Source organism: Cyprinus carpio, chromosome B2 (assembly GCF_018340385.1).
Source record: "Cyprinus carpio isolate SPL01 chromosome B2, ASM1834038v1, whole genome shotgun sequence".
NCBI lineage: Eukaryota > Metazoa > Chordata > Actinopteri > Cypriniformes > Cyprinidae > Cyprinus > Cyprinus carpio.
Window position 1 is genome coordinate 6,163,402 of NC_056598.1, and position 20,820 is coordinate 6,184,221.

At 36.1% G+C, this 20,820-nt stretch overlaps 1 protein-coding gene across 1 annotated transcript in view; it reads right to left on the reverse strand.

Moving 5' to 3' along the window:
* Nucleotides 1-532: 532 nt before the first annotated feature.
* Nucleotides 533-20,820, reverse strand: part of LOC122136157 (low-density lipoprotein receptor-related protein 8-like) — a 54,859-nt gene continuing 34,571 nt past the window's right edge. Inside the window, exon 4 of the mRNA XM_042717860.1 lies at nt 533-761. Within this exon, the coding sequence (XP_042573794.1) occupies nt 604-761 (158 nt within the window). The 3' untranslated portion in view covers nt 533-603. The remainder of the gene's footprint in view (nt 762-20,820) is intronic.

The window sequence follows — 20,820 nt, forward strand, 5'->3', positions numbered from 1 at the left end:
GGGTCAGAAAGCTCTCGCATTTCATCAAAAAATATCTTAATTTGTGTTTCAAAGATGAATGAAGGTCTTACGGGTTTAGAATGGCATGAGGGTGAGTAATTAATGACAGAACTTTCATTTTTTGAACTGTCCCTTTAAGTAAAACCTACAACACACTTGTAGATCAGACTGAACGTATAAGGACCATCAGTGATAGACCTGTAGACTCATTTAAATATCACACCATTACATTCACACACACAACAGACTTGCCTGTGACTGGTTACAATTCTCAAATGCGTTACACAACGTATTGTAAACAGAATAATAACACCAATGTAAACCTAAATTAAATGCTGTAATCGACACTTAATTGTAATTATCTAGTACTACAATTGTCCAATCAAAATGTTTTCATTCAATTTTCCAGTACTAGAGAGTTTCAATAAAAGACAGAATACACACGTAACAAGACAACAGTATGCTCTGGAAATAAACCATTCACTACATCTCTCTTTCCTCTTTGTGCCATTTTAGAGCCACAACTAAAGCAGGTCCACAGCTTTAGGGTGAAACTAAGTTCAAACTATCACCTCAGCCTTGAACAAAACTCCCTGCGGAGAATCAAACACAGTCTGAGGGAAAGAGAGCAGACTCACCTGCTGCACAGTCCGCTTCATCTTCACCATTTTCGCAGTCTTTTTCCCCATCACACCGCCAGGACAGCGACACACACTTCCCTCCGCAGTCAAACTTCTCTGGTGGACAAGTCTGTTTGACAGCTGTGGAACAGAAACAAATGTTTGAACAGGTTAGAGTGAAACATGCGGCAAGTAAACCGACTGGCATCGAATCATTTTGTCGATCTCACTGCGTTCCTCAGATCTGTGCTGCCTGTCATAGTGAGAAATGTGAGATCGCAAATGTGATCTAAACATGCGTGGCACCTCTAAACAGAATTTTTAAAAACCATTTTCAGCATGTTTTTGCTTTTTGAAGTCCATTTATACTCCCGTGAGCTTTTCTGGCTGCTGATGTACATCAGAATGAGATGAAGCGTTGGGGCAATACTGACTTATAGTAGTGACAGTACTCATTAGACAATTTTATGACAGGATGTCAGGTTCCCATCCATAATTTTTGATGTGTGACAAAAATCATGGTGTTAAAGTTTGGGTAGGTGAATTCGGAGAGGCTAGCAAAAGCAAGCTAGCTTTGAAAGCATAAGATCCCACCCTCCTTGCAAAGCCACGCCTCCTCCAAAACACATGATGTACAGGCAGACCAGAGGCTAAAAGCGACACGATGAGAGATGGCATCAACACTGTCACATTACCTCATGTCTCATTCACCAGTGAGAAAACATTAAAGTACAAAGCACATAATATTACTATAATAACACCTTCCATTCTCGCTTGGTCTGCAATAATGGAAAGCTCTGTCTGCGTGAACAGGGTGCACGAAGGTATGCATATACATACAGTACATTGACAAGCAGGTAGGACAGCCTATCCTAGTCATCGGACCAAAGAATAGGACCGGACGATCAATTTATTGTCCTACACCTTCCACAGATGATATAAATACATTTAGACCACTTAACTTGGTGATTGCTATCAGGATGTGAAGAGACTTTCAAACAGCATAACAAAAATTGCCTTTAATATCATATTGCATTACACATGCAGCTTTTACAGTTGAACACACAGTAGACTTGGTTCACAACTGATTCCAGTTGTTGGACATTATCATGTAGCTACGCCCATGTCGCTAAAAATAAGTTAATTCCAGTTGTTGGACTTTTGCATTTACAGGTGCTGGTCATATAATTAGAATATCATCAAAAAGTTGATTTATTTCACTAATTCCATTTCAAAAAGTGAAACTTGTATATTATATTTATTCATTACACACAGACTGATATATTTCAAATGTTTATTTCTTTTAATTTTGATGATTATAACTGACAACTAAGGAAAATCCCAAATTCAGTATCTCAGAAAATTATAATATTGTGAAAATGTTCAATATTGAAGACACCTGGTGCCACACTCTAATCAGCTAATTAACTCAAAACACCTGCAAAGGCCTTTAAATGGTCTCTCAGTCTAGTTCTGTAGGCTACACAATCATGGGGAAGACTGCCGACTTGACAGTTGTCCAAAAGACGGCCTTTGACACCTTGCACAAGGAGGGCAAGACACAAAAGGTCATTGCAAAAGAGGCTGGCTGTTCACAGAGCTCTGTGTCCAAGCACATTAATAGAGAGGCGAAGGGAAGGAAAAGATGTGGAAGAAAAAAAGTGTACAGGCAATAGGGATAACCGCACCCTGGAGAGGATTATGAAACAAAACCCATTCAAAAATGTGGGGGAGATTCACAAAGAGTGGACTGCACCTGGAGTCAGTGCTTCAAGAACCACTACGCACAGACGTATGCAAGACATGGGTTTCAGCTGTCGCATTCCTTGTTTCAAGCCACTCTTGAACAACAGACAGCGTCAGAAGCATCTCGCTTCAAAAAGGACTGGACTGCTGCTGAGTGGTCCAAAGTTATGAAAGTAAATTTTGCATTTCCTTTGGGTCCCAGAGAAGAGATGAGAGGCACACAATCCACGTTCTTGAGGTCCAGTGTAAAGTTTCCACAGTCAGTGATGGTTTCGGATGCCATGTCATCTGCTGGTGTTGGTCCACTGTGTTTTCCGAGGTCTAAGGTCAACGCAGCCGTATACCAGGAAGTTTTAGAGCACTTCATGCTTCCTGCTGTTGACCAACTTTATGGAGATGCAGATTTCATTTTCCAACAGGACTTGGCACTTGCACACAGTGCCAAAGCTACCAGTACCTGGTTAAGGACCATGGTATCCCTGTTCTTAATAAGCCAGCAAACTGATTGGCTGGCAAAAGAAAATCTATGGGGTATTGTGAAGAGGAAGATGCGATATGCCAGACCCAAGAATGCAGAGGAGCTGAAGGCCACTATCAGAGCAACCTGGGCTCTCATAACACCTGAGCAGTGCCACAGACTGATCGACTCCATGCCACGCCGCATTGCTGCAGTAATTCAGGCAAAAGGAGTCCCAACTAAGTATTGAGTGCTGTACATGCTCATACTTTTCATGTTCATACTTTTCAGTTGGCCAAGATTTCTAAAAATCCTTTCTTTGTTTTGGTCTTAAGTTACATTCTAATTTTCTGAGATACTGAATTTGGGATTTTCCTTAGTTGTCAGTTATAATCATCAAAATTAAAAGAAATAAACATTTGAAATACAGTCTGTGTGTAATGAATGAATATAATTGTGACGAGTGGGGCGGGACCGAGGGCTGTGGGAACGGAGCGAGGCCGGTGGAGTGATTTGCGAAATGAGCGACACCTGCTCCACTCACCGATCTCCTCCGTGGGACTCGAGACCAGTGAGTGGAGCAGGTGTCGCTCATTTCCCAAATCACTTCACCGACCTCGCTCCGTTCCCACGGCTCTCGGCCCCGCCCCACTCGTCACAATAATATACAAGTTTCACTTTTTGAATGGAATTAGTGAAATAAATCAACTTTTTGATGATATTCTAATTATATGAACAGCACCTGTTGCTACGCTCTGCTGTTCATCATCATGTTTTGAATTATGCAAATTAGGGATTTTGTTGTTTTTATTTTGTGTAAATTTATCATCTTAAATTTAATCCTATCATCCAATTGAGATCCCAATTAATTAATGCCAGATAAACACTGCTATGATTGTAACAAACATGATTTTACCTTATAGTTATAAATTTTTATTGTTTTATAAAAAAAAAGAAATATTTAACTTAAAAAAATCTCTTAATTGCTAGCTAAAAAAAAAAAATAGTTCATGGGATACACAAAAATGAATATTGTCCTCCTTTACTCACCCTAATCTTGTTTCAAACCTGTGTGGCAAAAAAGAAAATAACAGAAGGTGAGTAAATGATGACAGTATTGTAATTTTTGAGTGAACTATCCCTTTAAATGAGAGTAAATGGGACAGGTGGCAGTTTAGAGGGTCTGTGGCCCCCGTTTTAGCAGCTCTGTCCCCCTCGCTACTTCACAGTCATGGCCAGTCTGCTCCATTTGGCAGGCTGTCTGTTGATATTAGATTACAGTTTGAGAGGTATCAGAAATGCAGGCATAAATAAATCATCTCTGGCTGTCAGAGGCCTGGAGAGCCACCACAGTCAATGAGTCTGCCGGGGCTGTTTGACTGGCCTTATATCATGAAAGAATTCAAATTGGCTCAACAAGTTATACCAATTAGTCTGGCCAAGGACATGCTGTATTAACTTTCTAGAATCGGGGAGAAAGGGCAGCTCCGTTTAGGCTGTCAATTTTCTCAATATGCTCATGAGTGAATTTATTATTCATCGCTGGATCTGTTTCATCATTTAGATGAGTGATACATATCAAATGAGATGTGATTTCTATTACTGCAGTACTTGTCGAACCCTCAGTATCATTCATCAAGCAAAATAGCTGTCATTCATTTTCCTGACTTTATTATTTTACTGAATTCTAGCCAGCTTGGCTATGAAATAATGAGAACAAACAGTGTCACTTTATAACACTTCATGACAACCAAAATGCTTTTTTTTTGGGGGGGGATCTGCATTGCAGTAATGCAGTGTTTGAGTGTGCAGGTTGGTGGGTGTAAGTCCGTGTAAAGGCATAGCAGATGCTTATACAGCAAGAGGAAGTGAATTAATGAATGTCTTATTGACTAATTACAGTATGAATGCACAAAGAGCAAAAGACAAAGACAGATCAATGAAGCTTTAATGATTTTTAATATAAACAATTTAAATGCTTTAGAGACTCATCATCCACCAAGAAAGGATAGACTAATAGTGGGAACATCAACAGGACAGATCAATCTTAACAGATTTAGTGGCAGTTCACACAAAACATATTTTTCCATTTCAGTGCACTACATTTCTACAGTTTTTCTGTGAACACACATTAGATGGATGTGTATGACCTTTTGCAGTGTCTCACACATGAGCGCCACATTTTTAAGACAAGTTAAAGAATTTCAACTTTTACACACAGTACTTATCAATGTCAGTTGGTCCAATCAGAACAGTGGTCCAATCAGAAAACTCTGGAGGCGGGGCAAGCGTTGCAAGCTTTTGTTTATAGCAGCAAGTTAGCATGCACTGTAAAAAATGATTGTGACTTTAACATAAAAAAACTGAAAATGCTACAGTAAAAACATGTTAAATGTTTAACGGTAAGTTCCCCTAATATATATGGTGAAAAACTGTAATAGACATTTCATGTAATTTTTCAATAAAATACAGTTTTTGGAAGTGGAAAAAGAATGTATAATTTACAGTGAAAAACCAACAATTGACGGTCCCTTTCACGGAACATGTTTTTTCCCCCAATACACTACTTTCCCATCATTTATTATGTAATTACACGCTAGATGAACATTTATGACCATTGCGCTCACATCTTTCGCAGCATCTCACACATGAACACAGTGTTTTGTCAAGTTAAAAGAACTGAATTTTTACATGCAGCGTCACTCATGTCAGTTCCAATCAGACCAATCTATCCAATCAGAAGACCCTGGAGGTGGGGCAAGCTTTTGTTTTACAGTAGCAAGTTGGCATATCACATTAGGGCTGTGTGATTAATCGAAATCGCAATAAAATCACGATTTGAGTGTGCGCGATTTCCGCGGTCCCGACCTCCCGCAGTATGCTATCCGATCCAATCAGAATGCAGCGCGCCTATGTGGAGCGCGAGAACAAAACAGATGGGGCATATACCTAACTCCAGGTTCACACTCTGCCTGTGATGCATATTTTTTTCCGAGCCCAAGTTAATGGATCAGAACGTTCACACTGCACGCGGTAAAAGATGTGAACAGAAAAGGTTAGAAATAGAAAGGTGCGAAAAGAATGAATATCTAGCGCATGAGCATAGAGAGAGTTGTGAGTGAGTGAGAGGAGACATGTTTTAATTGCACGCACTCTCTCCGTACGAGAGAAACATGTATCTGAGCACGCATGTCTAGTTTTGTGACAAAGCAAAGGAAATCTGCGTGCGAGCGGATAGATTCACGCTCTTGCATTATTTTAATGTGCTTTCGCGTTACAATAATGCGCTCTCGCTGCTGCTTCTGAACCGCATTCACATACTGTATACGCACTGCAGATGGAGTACGTGTGAACCTTGGGCAATAAATATAATTCAGCACCTGAGGCACCGCTACAATGAGCTCTATCACCAATGCATGGCAAAAAAAAAAAAAAAAAAAAAACCTGGACACAGGTTTTTTTAATTTTTATTTTATTTATTTATTTATTTATTTATTTATTTATTTATTTATTTTTTGTCATATGTCTAGACATTTTGTTTGACATCTTTACTTAGTGATTATTTTGACTTATGTCTGTTCTAGAGGTATGTTACAACATTTTGATAAAGCTCTCATTGGATATCTTTTGGAAATATGTTTCAAATTTATACTGAATGCATTTATGACTGTAAAGCATGTCTGTGTGTGTCAAAATCGTGATTAAAATCGAAATCGCAAAATTGATAAAAAAATCGTGATAGGTTTTTTTTGTCCATATCACACAGCCCTATATCACATGTTTTATTTGATGGCAACATGGCAGAGAAGGGACTCATAGTGGCTGTGTCCAGATACCCCGAATTATATAACATTAGTTCAAGCAATTATCACAACCTGATTCTTAAAAAAAAAAAGGGGGCCTGGAGAGAAATATCTCTTTTTAGGCTATCTTCTATTATTTCCATTATTGCATCACATATTTAAAAAAAAAAATGTCTTGAGACCCTCATGTTCTGAACTGCGCTTTTTAAAAAATCATTCCTAAGCGCTGCATCTCACATTTTTAGACGCAAAGACGTGTTCTATGTGAACAGCCCTTAGAACGTTCTTCACAGCATGTGCGACACACACACACACACACACACACACACACACACACATAAAAATAATACAAAAAAAAAAAAAGAAAGTAAAAAAAAAAAAAACACATACACACACACAAACACTCACACACACACATACACACACACACACACAAACACTCACACACACACACACACACACACACACACGGCTTAATTCACAACTGATTCCAATAGACTCTTTTCTAGGTAATATAATACAAAAATTATAGTGTTCACCGATCCACAGATTAATTTAGGCATGATAGTGTTGCCATAGAAATGCACAGTTCTCGGTCCAAGGACATGAACAGTAGAACATGGTGTGAATGCAGCATATGATCTTGAGTATTTGATAACAGCATTATCTAACTGACTTGATAATGTCTTTATCGATCTGTTTCTTCCTCTGTTAGGATGCAGCTGACAAGACAGACTCCAGTAAGAATTATCAGCGTTGATCAAGCAAGTCCACATCTAACCCATCTAGAGTGGGAGACATCTTGAAAGAAAACTTTGGTAATGGATGAACCAACTGATCTCAGGCCTTCTATGTCCATTTTTTCAGACTGATTTATACCCTGCACCTGGACTAGGTGTTTGAAAAGCACTTTATATTTTATTCAGCAGGTAATGCTCAACCTCGGAAAAGGTGAGTTAGCACCTAAAATTCAGTACTGCCAATATTTTGGAATAAAACCCATATAATTTTGATGCCGTTTGTTGTGATTCTGAGATAAACTGTTTTATGTTAGTTTGTTAAACTAGTTTTTTTCATGTTTTATGGGGGAATGTTTTCAGATAAAATTTTATGTTTTGTTGTGTTTTTAAATTAACATTTGGAATTGAATTAAAATAAAACAGAAAATGCATGAATGTTTCTTTATTTGTTTGCTCTTTTTCTTAATTTTCTAGTTTAACAAATTGGAAAAATAAAACAACTGATATAGATTTAACTTGGAAATTACACTGATTTTTTTTTTTCATTCATCCAATTAAAAGAATTTAGGGTAATGATTTCACATCTATATTTTTTAACTTGAGCCAATGAAAAATAAATAACTTGGCCTAAACAATATTTCCCATGTCTATAAAAATTATAAAAATAAATTTCTTAAATGAGAATTTTTGTTTTGATTAAATCTATATTTTTTTGTTTGGATCAAAAAAATAATTTAAATTAATTGACTTTCTTCAACAAGAAAAATATACTTTGTGGCAAGTTTTATAAAATAGTTTTCATAGACATAGAAAATATTGTTTAGGGCAATTATTTATTTTTCATTGGCTCATGTTATAAAATATAGATGTGAATCATTACCCTAATTTTTTTTAATTGGATGAATGAAACAGTTTTTTCAGTGTGGATGTTAGAATGTAACTTGCTAAGCTTTATAAAAATATGCAGCATTTGGTAAAAGGAATTAGATGGAAGTACTTTAACATTTTCCAATATCAGTATTGTTATTGTTAACTAAAACTATGATTAAACATGATTAAAAATATTTTTGTTAACAGAAATAAAGCTAAAAGAAAAGAAATATAAATATTAGATTAAAAACTTAAAAATGTTAAATGTTGCCTTCCAGATTAAAAAGCTAAAAAACAAAAACTGAAATAATTCAAGCTTATTAAAGCCAAAATATATATATACAGGTCCTTCTCAAAAAAATTAGCATATTGTGATAAAAGTTCATTATTTTCCATAATGTAATGATAAAAATTAAACTTTCATATATTTTAGATTCATTTCACACCAACTGAAATATTTCAGGTCTTTTATTGTTTTAATACTGATGATTTTGGCATACAGCTCATGAAAACCCCAAAATTCCTATCTCAAAAAATTAGCATATCATGAAAAGGTTCTCTAAATGAGTTATTAACCTAATCATCTGAATCAACTAATTAACTCTAAACACCTGCAAAAGATTCCTGAGGCTTTTAAAAAACTCCCAGCCTGGTTCATTACTCAAAACCGCAATCATGGGTAAGACTGCCGACCTGACTGCTGTCCAGAAGGCCATCATTGACACCCTCAAGCGAGAGGGTAAGACACAGAAAGAAATTTCTGAACGAATAGGCTGTCCCCAGAGTGCTGTATCAAGGCACCTCAGTGGGAAGTTTGTGGGAAGGAAAAAGTGTGGCAAAAAACGCTGCACAACTAGAAGAGGTGACCGGACCCTGAGGAAGATTGTGGAGAAGGACCGATTCCAGACCTTGGGGGACCTGCGGAAGCAGTGGACTGAGTCTGGAGTAGAAACATCCAGAGCCACCGTGCACAGGCGTGTGCTTTTGAACCAGAAACAGCGGCAGAAGCGCCTGACCTGGGCTACAGAGAAGCAGCACTGGGACTGTTGCTCAGTGGTCCAAAGTACTTTTTTCGGATGAAAGCAAATTTTGCATGTCATTCGGAAATCAAGGTGCCAGAGTCTGGAGGAAGACTGGGGAGAAGGAAATGCCAAAATGACTGAAGTCCAGTGTCAAGTACCCACAGTCAGTGATGGTCTGGGGTGCCATGTCAGCTGCTGGTGTTGGTCCACTGTGTTTTATCAAGGGCAGGGTCAATGCAGCTAGCTATCAGGAGATTTTGGAGCACTTCATGCTTCCATCTGCTGAAAAGCTTTATGGAGATGAAGATTTCGTTTTTCAGCATGACCTGGCACCTGCTCACAGTGCCAAAACCACTGGTAAATGGTTTACTGACCATGGTATTACTGTGCTCAATTGGCCTGCCAACTCTCCTGACCTGAACCCCATAGAGAATCTGTGGGATATTGTGAAGAGAAAGTTGAGAGACGCAAGACCCAACACTCTGGATGAGCCGCTATCGAAGCATCCTGGGCCTCCACAACACCTCAGCAGTGCCACAGGCTGATTGCCTCCATGCCACGCCGCATTGAAGCAGTCATTTCTGCAAAAGGATTCCCGACCAAGTATTGAGTGCATAACTGAACATAATTATTCGAAGGTTGACTTTTTTTGTATTAAAACACTTTTCTTTTATTGGTCGGATGAAATATGCTAATTTTTTGAGATAGGAATTTTGGGTTTTCATGAGCTGTATGCCAAAATCATCAGTATTAAAACAATTTTTGACCTGAAATATTTCAGTTGGTGTGCAATGAATCTAAAATATATGAAAGTTTAATCTTTATCATTACATTATGGAAAATAATGAACTTTTATCACAATATGCTAATTTTTTGAGAAGGACCTGTATAGTGGGGAAGTCGTGGCCTAATTGTTAGAGAGTTTGACTCCTAACCCTAAGGTTGTGGGTTCGAGTCTCGGGCCGGCAATACCACGACTGAGGTGCCCTTGAGCAAGGCACGGAGCCCCCAACTGCTCCCCGGGCGCCGCAGCATAAATGGCTGCCCACTGCTCCGGGTGCGTGTTCACTGCTGTGTGTGTGCACTTTGGATGGGTTAAATGCAGAGCATGAATTCTGAGTATGGGTCACCATACTTGGCTGTATGTCACGGCATGTCACTAATATGTAAACTAGTTAAAAATAGCAAAACTGAAGAAAAAAATGAAAACTGAAAATATTAAAATAAAAACAAATATTAATAAATCCTATAGTAATGCATAAACATATTAAAACAACCCTGTGAAGTACATATATTACTGATCAGTTTTCTGACACATCATCTTGCACCCATCCTCACATCATCCCAAACTTTCTTCTGCAGTCTGATGGCATCTCTCATTTTAGGGTAAACTATCCATTTACTGTATATATAATTAACATTAACTTATTGAAACATTCTCAGAGCATTTACAACTTGAATCTTGTTACAGTAGCTCAGCTGTTAACTACATATTGTTACAGAGGAACACAAGAAATAAACAGAAGAAAGAGAGTCACATGAGAGTCAGTATAATGATGACAGAAAATTCATTAAAGCAGATTAATAGTAATGTCAAGATGAAGTTGAGATGACTGGAAAAGTGGGAAAAGGTGAAAGAAGGAGAGTGAGTGAGAAAGCATGTTTAGAACAAGGTCAGAGGAGCTTTCTCCGCTCCCATGTGACTTCGCACTCGTGCTGTATATGCAGTGAGGTGTGAGGTGAGAGAGTTGTGAAAAGGTCGCGATGAACTCAAAGGAGACATCTGGCTTTGCCGATGGCTATTTGATGAAGAGCTTCTTAACTCCACTTCACTGAAATCAGCAGAGTCAAATATCGCTGTTAATCTCTAAACACATTAAACTGATCCCCACTTCGTCAAGTCATTTCTGTTGTCAGGGGTGCTGCCATATGGAAATAGAGCAAAGGAATATCATGTGCTGGTGTTGTGCATTAAATGCAGTCACCTTTAACTTAAAGCTGCAGTGTGACATTTTTAAGCCACATGCGACACCGGAAAGTAGGGGTTGTATGGAAAAAATATATCACGTTTATATATATATATATATATATATATATATATATATATATATATATAGATAGATAGATAGATAGATAGATAGATATAGATAGATATATAGATATAGATAGATATCACGATTCACGATTTTATCATGATTCTTTGTCATGTTGGTTAACAGCATAACAGCTCAACTATTTTCCCTATTATAAAGCCTTTCAAGGTAACAAAATTAAATCAAACAGGCCGATATTTAGGCCAAAGTGGGTGAAGATAAAAATCTTTGTCATTATATTATCTTTGTTATTAAAAAATGAGTACAAAGATACACATTACAACTATACATAATATACAAATAAAACAAACAGTGCTTTATTTCAATGTACAATAGGTGTATTTAGCAATAGCATAAAACACTATATAGACTGATTCCTAATACAACTGTTTTAAAGCTCTTCAGTCAAGAATAGTGAGTGGTTTTTCTCTTTGCGTTGTTGTTTTATTATTGTTAAAGGAATAGTTCATAACATCCGCCATTTTGGAGAGTACCCCAGAATATAATCAACATAATCAGCATTGTTTAAGTTCAGTAGACAGTGCGCTCATTCTGAACGTAAACAACGCTCATTACATTGACGTTCTTGTGTACTCTGCATAATGGCGGAAGATGGTAAATCGAGGAGAAGAATTGCTGAATAAAGTATGTTATTATTGTTTTCTTTGTGCACAAAAAGTATTCTCGTAGCTTCGTAAAATTACGGTTGAACCCCTGATGTCACATGGACATCATGCATCTTGCTATGTTTCTGTGCGTTGATCGTGGTAATATCCTTGCTGTCTATGGAGGATCAGAAAGCTCTCAGATTTCATCAAATTTATCTTAATTTGTGTTCCGAAGATGAACGGAGGGCTTATGGGTTTAGAACGGCATGAGGGTGAGTAATCAATAACAGAATTTTCATTTTTGGGTGAACTATCCCTTCACCCAAACAACAGTTTCAGTTGCAGAATTCATTTTCAGATCTATGCTCAAAAAGTGGTTAACAGGTAATAAATGGATTATAACTACTTCATAAATAATTTAGCACCATAAAATGCCCTAAAAATACAAAATTGCACACTGTAAAAAAATCCAACTTTTGAAAAGTTCTACTAACCAGTGTAAAAAAGTAGCCTGAACAAAGAATTTTTAGTAGAAGTCAGTTTAATTTTGTGTGAATTGAACAAAAATACTCTAAACATGTCGCTAGCAAAAGTTGTTTTGTTTACCTTACTTGGATACTCAAATATTTGTTCAGAACATATCCAAATGTTCTCCCAACTTTTCAAATTGAGTCATCTGAACAAACAATTTTACATTGAACAATATTGCACAAGTTCCCAGCATGCATTGCAGCTTGAAAACATTTTATGTTAATTATTATTAAAATATTATCATTGTTTTAAATTTTACTGTCTTAAATTTATGCTGCTGTTGCTGTTGTCACTGTCAGTTAGCTGTCATGTGGATCAGAGTTAATATTTTTACTGATTTCAAATTTGATTTCAAACTCCCCTTGGTTGAGAGTCATGTAATGAGGTACTGCATGTGTGCATCTCATTGCAACTTGTTTAATACATTTGTCTTTCAGCATAAATGTTTGCCTTTAGTTTTAAGAGGCAAATACTACCCCTATTATGTGGAAGGTTTTGAAAATAAACAAAAATCTAAAAGAAAGAGGATAGTTAAAAAAGATTAGCATTGCTAAATACTAAAAAATCTTTGGTTGCTCTGACTGATCTTTTAACACTCAGTAGACTAACATTTATTCATTAGATGAACTAAAGTTTTTAAGTTGTCAGTTGCTAGTTGAGTTAAAAACAAGTTGACTGCAATAGGTTGCCTTATTTTTTTATAGTGCACATAAAAACATTATCAAACTAAAGTACAGTACATTTGAATTGAAATCGTATATAAAATGATATTTTAAAGAATATTTCAACTGTTTTCTGTCGATACAATGAAAGTGGGGTGTTTTAAGAAATTTACATATTTATTCAGTAAGGATGCATTCAATTGATAAAAAATAGCAGCTAAGACATTTATAATGTTCCAAATTATTTCAAATGAATGCTGTTCTTTAGAACTTTTTCTTTTGATCAAAGAATCCTGAAAACAAATATATCCCAGTTTCCAACAGAAAAGGAATACATTACATTTCAAAATACAGGGGTTGGACAATGAAACTGAAACACCTGGTTTTAGACCACAGTAATTTATTAGTATGGTGTAGAGCCTCCTTTTGCGGCCAATACATAATCAATTCGTCTTTAGAATGATAGATACAAGTCCTGAACAGTGGCCAGAGGGATTTTAAGCCATTCCTCTTGCAGAACAGTGGCCAGGTCACTATGTGATGCTGGTGGAGGAAAACGTTTCCTGACTCGCTCCTCTAAAAAAACACCCCAAACTGGCTCAATAATATTCAAAACTGGTGACTGTACAGGCCATGGGAGATGTCCAACTTCACTTTCATGTTCATCAAACCACTCTGTCACCAGTCTTGCTGTGTGTATTTGTGCATTATCATCCTGATACAAGGCACCACCTTCAGGGTACAATGCTTTAACCATTGGGTGCACATGGTCCTCCAGAATGGTTCAGTAGTCCTTGGCAGTGATGCGCCCATCTAGCACAAGTATTGGGCATCACTGATCCACCCCCATGCTTCACTCTTGGCATGCAGCAGTCCAGGTGGTAAGCTTCTTTAGGGCTTCTCCACACCATAACTCTCCCAGATGTGGGAAATAGAGTGAAGATGGACTCATCAGCGAACAATACATGTTTCACATTGTCCACAACCCAAGATTTCCACTCCTGGCACCATTAAAATGGACGTTTGGCACTGGCACGAGTGACCAAAGGTTTGGCTATAGCAGCCCGACCATGTATATTGACCCTGCGGAGCTCCCAACAAATAGTTTTTGTGGAAACAGGAGAGCTGAGGTGCACATTTAATTCTGCAGTGAGTTGACCAGCTGTGGTTTCATGTTTTTTGGATACAATCCAGGTTAGCACCTGGACATCCCTTTCAGACAGCTTCTTCTTGCGTCAACAGTTACTCGTGTTGGATGTGGTTCATCCTTCATGGTGGTAAGCTGACAACACCCTGGATACTGTGGCTCTCGATACACCACAAAGACTTACTATCCTGGTCACAGATACACCAGCAAGATGCGTACCAATAATTTGTCCACTTTTGAACTCTGATATGTCTCTCATTATGTTGTGTGCATTGCAATATTTTATGTACAGCTGTGCTATTGGTCTGCTAATTCAGCCTTCACACTCTGCTCTTACTGATGGAACATGCAATCATTGAATATTGGCCACCAGGATGTGCAAATATGGCCATGAAACCACCAACACTATTTTGGCCAGTGTTTCAGTTTCATTGTCCAACCCCTGTATATTAAAATAGAAAACAGTTATTTTAATTTGTTATAATATTCCACAATATTGGTTTTTTTTGTTTTGTTTTTGTTTTTGTTGGTGGTGGGGGTTTTTTTCACTGTATTTTCAAATCAAATAAATGGGCAAAATAAAGAGGGTGGGTAAATGATGGCATCTCTCATTTTTGTGTCAACTGTCCTTTAATACAATCAACTTTAACTAAACTAAACATTTACAGAGTGTTAGTATAGCTTAAATCGTGTAACAGTAGCTGCGTTGTTAACTACATATTGTTATAGAGGAACAAACTAGGTCAATTCTACATGTGGGCCAAATTAAAGAAACAGAAAGCTAAAAAATTTAATTATTTAAGCGCTGTTTTAGCTCAACTGCCATTATAGTTCCTTTCATAGACAGATCAGGGAACTAGAAATAATCCTTTGATTCTAACTGGGTAATGTTACAGCCGGATAGACGATATACTGAAGAAAAAGATTTGATGTACTAGTCCAGCAGTGATTTACTAAACATATTGGACAGCATATGGCAGTCAATTACATAAAGTGGGGCAGCAAAACCCTGGTTGTGCTGTATTTTGACTGTAGAGATCACAAACATTCTCAGCTTTCAGTCGCTAATGCTTTCCCTATGAAAGAGGGTTTGACTGTTTTTCATTTTAAAAGCTGTTAAATCGGCTTTTATAATTCCTGTACGTTTCCTTGCAATAGGAAAATGTGCTGAACATGGAAGCATCATTTATTATTAAATAAGACATCCAGAACAGTGCTCCTGCAGTAGTGCTCACTAATGTGAGAGCACAAGGTTACTCCAGCATGAAACCTGTGTGACAGACAGAAAAGAGTGTGTGTGTGTGTGTGTGTGTGTGTGTGTGTGTGTGTGTGTGTGTGTGTGTGTGTGTGTGTGTGTGTGTGTGTGTGTGTGTGTGTGTGTGTGTATTATAGAAATGTCATGCTGTACCTCTGGGTTTATGTGTATGTGTGTGAAGCTTTTTATAGCCATCATAATGGAAGATGAGCTTCAGATTCAGTGATCTAACTTAGGTGGACAGCTCAGAAAAAAAAGTAATTCATTTAAATTCATTTTAATTTCAAGATTCCAACTAGTAAAAAATTAGAGGAATCAATTTAAATTTAATTTAGTGTTTAAAGATAACGTGATACATTAATGTAATAAATCATGACCAGTCAATACAATTTATTATAAGGTAATTGTCTTGCCCTAGTAGACATTCACCCAGCACACATTCTTACAAAAAAAAAAACAATAAAAAAAAACAGTAATATTGTGAAATATTATTTTTAAAATAACAGTTTTCCATTTAAATATTTTAAAAAAGTAGTTTGATCCTGTGATGCAAAGCTGAATTTTCAGCATCATTTTGATCATTTATTGGTGTTAAATTATTAATAATGGTATCAATGGTGAAAACACTGTTACTTTATACTGTCACTTGATAACATTTTTGTGGAAACCATGCTATTTTTCTGTCAGGATTCTTCGACGAATAGAAAGAGAAGAAAAGAACAGCATTTATTTGAAATATAAATATTTTAAAAACATTATAAATGTTTTTTATTAAACCTTTGTTCAATTAATCCATCCTTGCTGATTTTTTATTTTTATTTTATTTTATTTTACATTTTTTAGCTTATTTACTCCAAACTTTTGAATAGCAATTTATAACAGTTTCCACAAAAATATTAAGCAGCACAAAACAACATTCATAACAATAAGAAATGTTTCTTGAGAAGCAAATCAGTATATTAAAATGATTTCTGAAGGATCATGTGACAGTGGAGCCTGGAGTAATGATGCTGAAAATTCAGCTTCACCATCACAGGAATAAGTTACATTTTACAAAATATTAAATTGGAATAATTTTTCGCAATATTACTGTTTTTACAGCATTTTTGATTACCTTGATTTTGTTCCAAAACACTAAACAAAGCCTTTGAGATATTGCTGGATAAAGTACATGCTTCATTGTTTATGGCAGCTAGTTAAATTAAACATGAATGAGGATACCACTGTGTTTGCTTCACAGACTCAGTGCAGTCATGGTGTTTTTGGAGAAAATATGTCTAGAGTATCCAATCATTCAGTTGTTATGAGGTGTAATAATCAGTATTTAACTGATTTCAGTTAACTAGAACATGGCATTATTCATATATGCATAGATAATGGAAGTAAATAATATTGATTTGAGTAACAATAAGCTCACTAAATCCAAAGCTTCCATAAAGAAAACAGCAAGCCCTAGCAAGCAGCTTTGAGCCAAGATGAATAAACAAGTTCAAACAAGATGAAGATTTAAAGGGGTCATGAACTGAGAAATCAAAATTCCCTTGATCTTGTGACATATAAGATGTCAATGTACTATAAAAACATCAGAAACAAAACAATAAAGATGGTTCTGAAGATAACAAGACATTGTGCAGTGCCGAGCTGTGGAAAAACACAGTCTTTGTGTTGCCTTCCTTCTGATCCCAGCGTTAGGAAAGAGTGGATGAACTTTATTTTTAATGAAGATCCAGACCGCATCAGTAAGAAGAACTCGGTCCTTTGTTCATTTCATTTTACAAACAAGGCACAAATCGATACAGGATTTTCAGAAAGATATTTCCAGATGTATAAATACATCCAAATATTTTATTCATATTTACTATCAGTATGACAACAAAAGAGGCAATTATTTATTTAAACATTAATATTTTAGCCAACAAAATCCATAGACTACTAGAGTATCATTACGACAAACTTTTAAGTCACTGGACAAAAGTCTGAAGTAAATTATTATTTTACCTGTTTTGACTAAAACATAACATGCACGAGATACGTAATAAAAAGACGTAAAAACAACCATTTATGCAAACGAACACACTTTCAAATAAACAGCATCCCTAATTGTTTCTTATATCTTGCCCATCAGCTAATGGTTTTCCAGAGAGCCTCGGTCTTACTGTGCGAATTCATTAGAAGAACTGCTGTCGAAATGGCCCTTGAGTATTTATTCCAACTTAAATGCATCAGGAGACTCTTTTGTTTGACATTTCTGTTGAAGATGCTTCTTGAAGATTATAAAATCCTATTAGCATGCAAACTACTTTCTCAAAACGAACGGCAGCCTACTGATGAAAGAAACAAACACAATAATATGCACATGCATTAGCTAGAAGTAAATTACTTATTATTTTTTATCTACATTACTGGCATCCACAAAATGAACATGAACTAACATGATGGTCTCTTTCTGCTGAAGTTAATGCAGACATGGAGCGGAAAGAGCAGAAATACCGCAGGGAGGACTCGTGTTTGAGCTGCAGTCAATCTGAGACGACGTTTCATGTGGCACAGCTGTGCTCCTCACCTACAGATGCCAACATACTGTAGTCATGGAAATACGGCCATGGTTTTATTGTGACATTCAAAAAATAAACCAAATATTGGCCATATTAAATCAACGTAATCAGTCTCTATTTTTTCACTTGTCAAAACAGCCATAAGTGACAGACTAAACATGTCTTAAATAAGGTTATTGAGAGAACTGATGTACCCATGTACTCGGCTGAACACACTGAAACAACTTAAGTACTCTGGAGGCTGCAGAAAGCAATACAGCAAAAAGCATAATTCACAGCATGACATACAACCACTGTAAGACACGGCCAGAAGTGATGTATTGCCTTTATAAAATTGATAAAAGGTATAAAAACAACATGTCCAATAAATTGTTATTATCATACAGTAACAACAACAATAATAATTGTAATAATAATATTAAAAAAATAGCTAGGGTGTTGATAAACAGTATAATAATTATATAATAATAATAATAATAAATCAATGTTTTGTTGTTGTAATTAGAAGTATATTATAATAAACAATTACTATTATTATTAATACTAATAATTTTTGTTATATTATTTATCTTGCAAATAGTTACATTTATTATTATTATTATTATTATTATTACTGTAATAACAACATTAATATTATTAATAATATTTGAAAAACAAAGATAATAGCTAATCCACATCCAATAAAAAGTTAGATTTATTATCAACAATAACAACAACAATAATAATAAAATCATCGTTTTTGTTATTATTATAATTATATAATAAACAATTACTATTATTATTAATATTAATAATTTTTTTATTAATAAAAGTAACAAATAGTTACATTTATATATTTATTCAGGTTTAAATTAGATTTTGTGTCACAGATGTTCAGCGTGAAGAATCTAGTTCCTCTAACCGGTTCATTAATTCATTAGACTGTTGACAGCTGCCAAGCCATGTGGCAACTTGGCATATTAATATATAATTCAGCTGATGTGTGGTCACAGGTGTACATTTACAGTGGTTTTGGGCTGATCTAATCAGATTTAGAGTTTGAACTATTATGTTTAAAATAAGCTGCCTTTCTCAAAAACACTGTAAGCTTAAAGAGTTACTCTACCTCAAAATGAAAATTTTGTCATTAATCACTTACCCCCATGTCGTTCCAAACCCGTAAAAGCTTTGTTCGTCTTCGCAACACAATCTAAGAAATTTTGGATGAAAACCAGGAGGCTTGTGACTGTCCCATAGACTGCCAAATAAATAGCAGTGTCAAGGTCCAGGAAAGTATGAAAAGCTGCCATCAGTGATTCAACCGTAACATTATGAAGCGACAAGAGTACTTTTTGTACACGAAGAAAACAAAAATAATGACTTTATTCAACAATTCCTCTCCTCTGTCTCTCCCCACCTGCGCCGCCTGCGTACAGCTCAGATTCTTTAATATGGCGGTGATGTGGGGAGAGACACAGAGGAGAGGAATTGTTGAATAAAGTCATTATTTTTGTTTTCTTCATGTACAAAAAGTATTCTCATCGCTTCATAACGTTATGGTTGAAACACTGATGGCAGCTTTTCATACTTTCCTGGACCTTGACACTGTTATTTATTTGGCAGTCTATGGGAAACTTCATTAGTACAGTAAAAACTTCATTAGTACAGTAATGAAGTTTTGTGTTAGAGCAGAATTGAGCTGTGGACTCATTTATCTTTAATGGAATTCTAGCATATACAGCCCTTTTAATATCTCTCTGACTGAATCATTCATGAGAAAAGTGAAGAAGCTGAAAATGTAATGAAATACTAGATGAGCTTCGAAATAACTTCTCCTGAATGAAATAACACCTCTATAACTTGTTCCAAGGGCACAAAAACCATTAAAAATATGAATTCAATGTTGCTCCTAAATTCACACTCTGATTTTCGGCCTCTAATACGGTTGCAAAGCCACAGAGTTTACATGACGCTACCTACATGAACGCTACAAGATCACATTTGATTTTCCTTCCTTGCAGCATAAATCAGAACAAATATCAGACAAACACAATCAAGTTGCTGCACAACAAACACACTGGGAGGCCAATCAGTAACTCCACTTCAGGTGTTGTTTACAGCAGTGTGTTTAATATTAGCAGCCTAAAGGAATCTTCTGGGTTCAACACAAGTTCACTCCCTTGGATTACCAAAGGAAAAAATGGACTTGTCCCACATTTGGCAGTAATGCATTATGGACGATTCATAATGAATAAGGCATTCCAGAGGGTTAGACAACTGAAATGTGAAGCTTGTATTTATATCACAGCACTTAGATTAAATCTTTTGTTCAAAATTATTTCATTGGAGCTGTTGAAAGTTGTCTACATGATTCTTTTAATGCTGGGACTCTGTCTGTAGGATAAACTTTCCCTTTTGACTTCCATTAATGCGATACTGTAAACATGATTGTGCTTGTTTTTACAAACTGAGGGTCGAGCCAAAATGCTTTTCTTTTTCTTTTTCTGTTTTTAGCATATAACAGATGCAGCTGATAGCACTTAAAATAAATATAAATCTTTTAAATCAGTAGTTTTCAATCAGGGTCCTCGGCAAACTACCAGAGGGGCCCCAACAAATCTTAAAATTATTTAAAACATAAATTAGCATTAGAAAAGTAAAAATAATATGGATATTTTTGAGTTGGGGGTCTTCAAATATTGTCCCGGACAAAGGGGGATTGAAATCCAAAA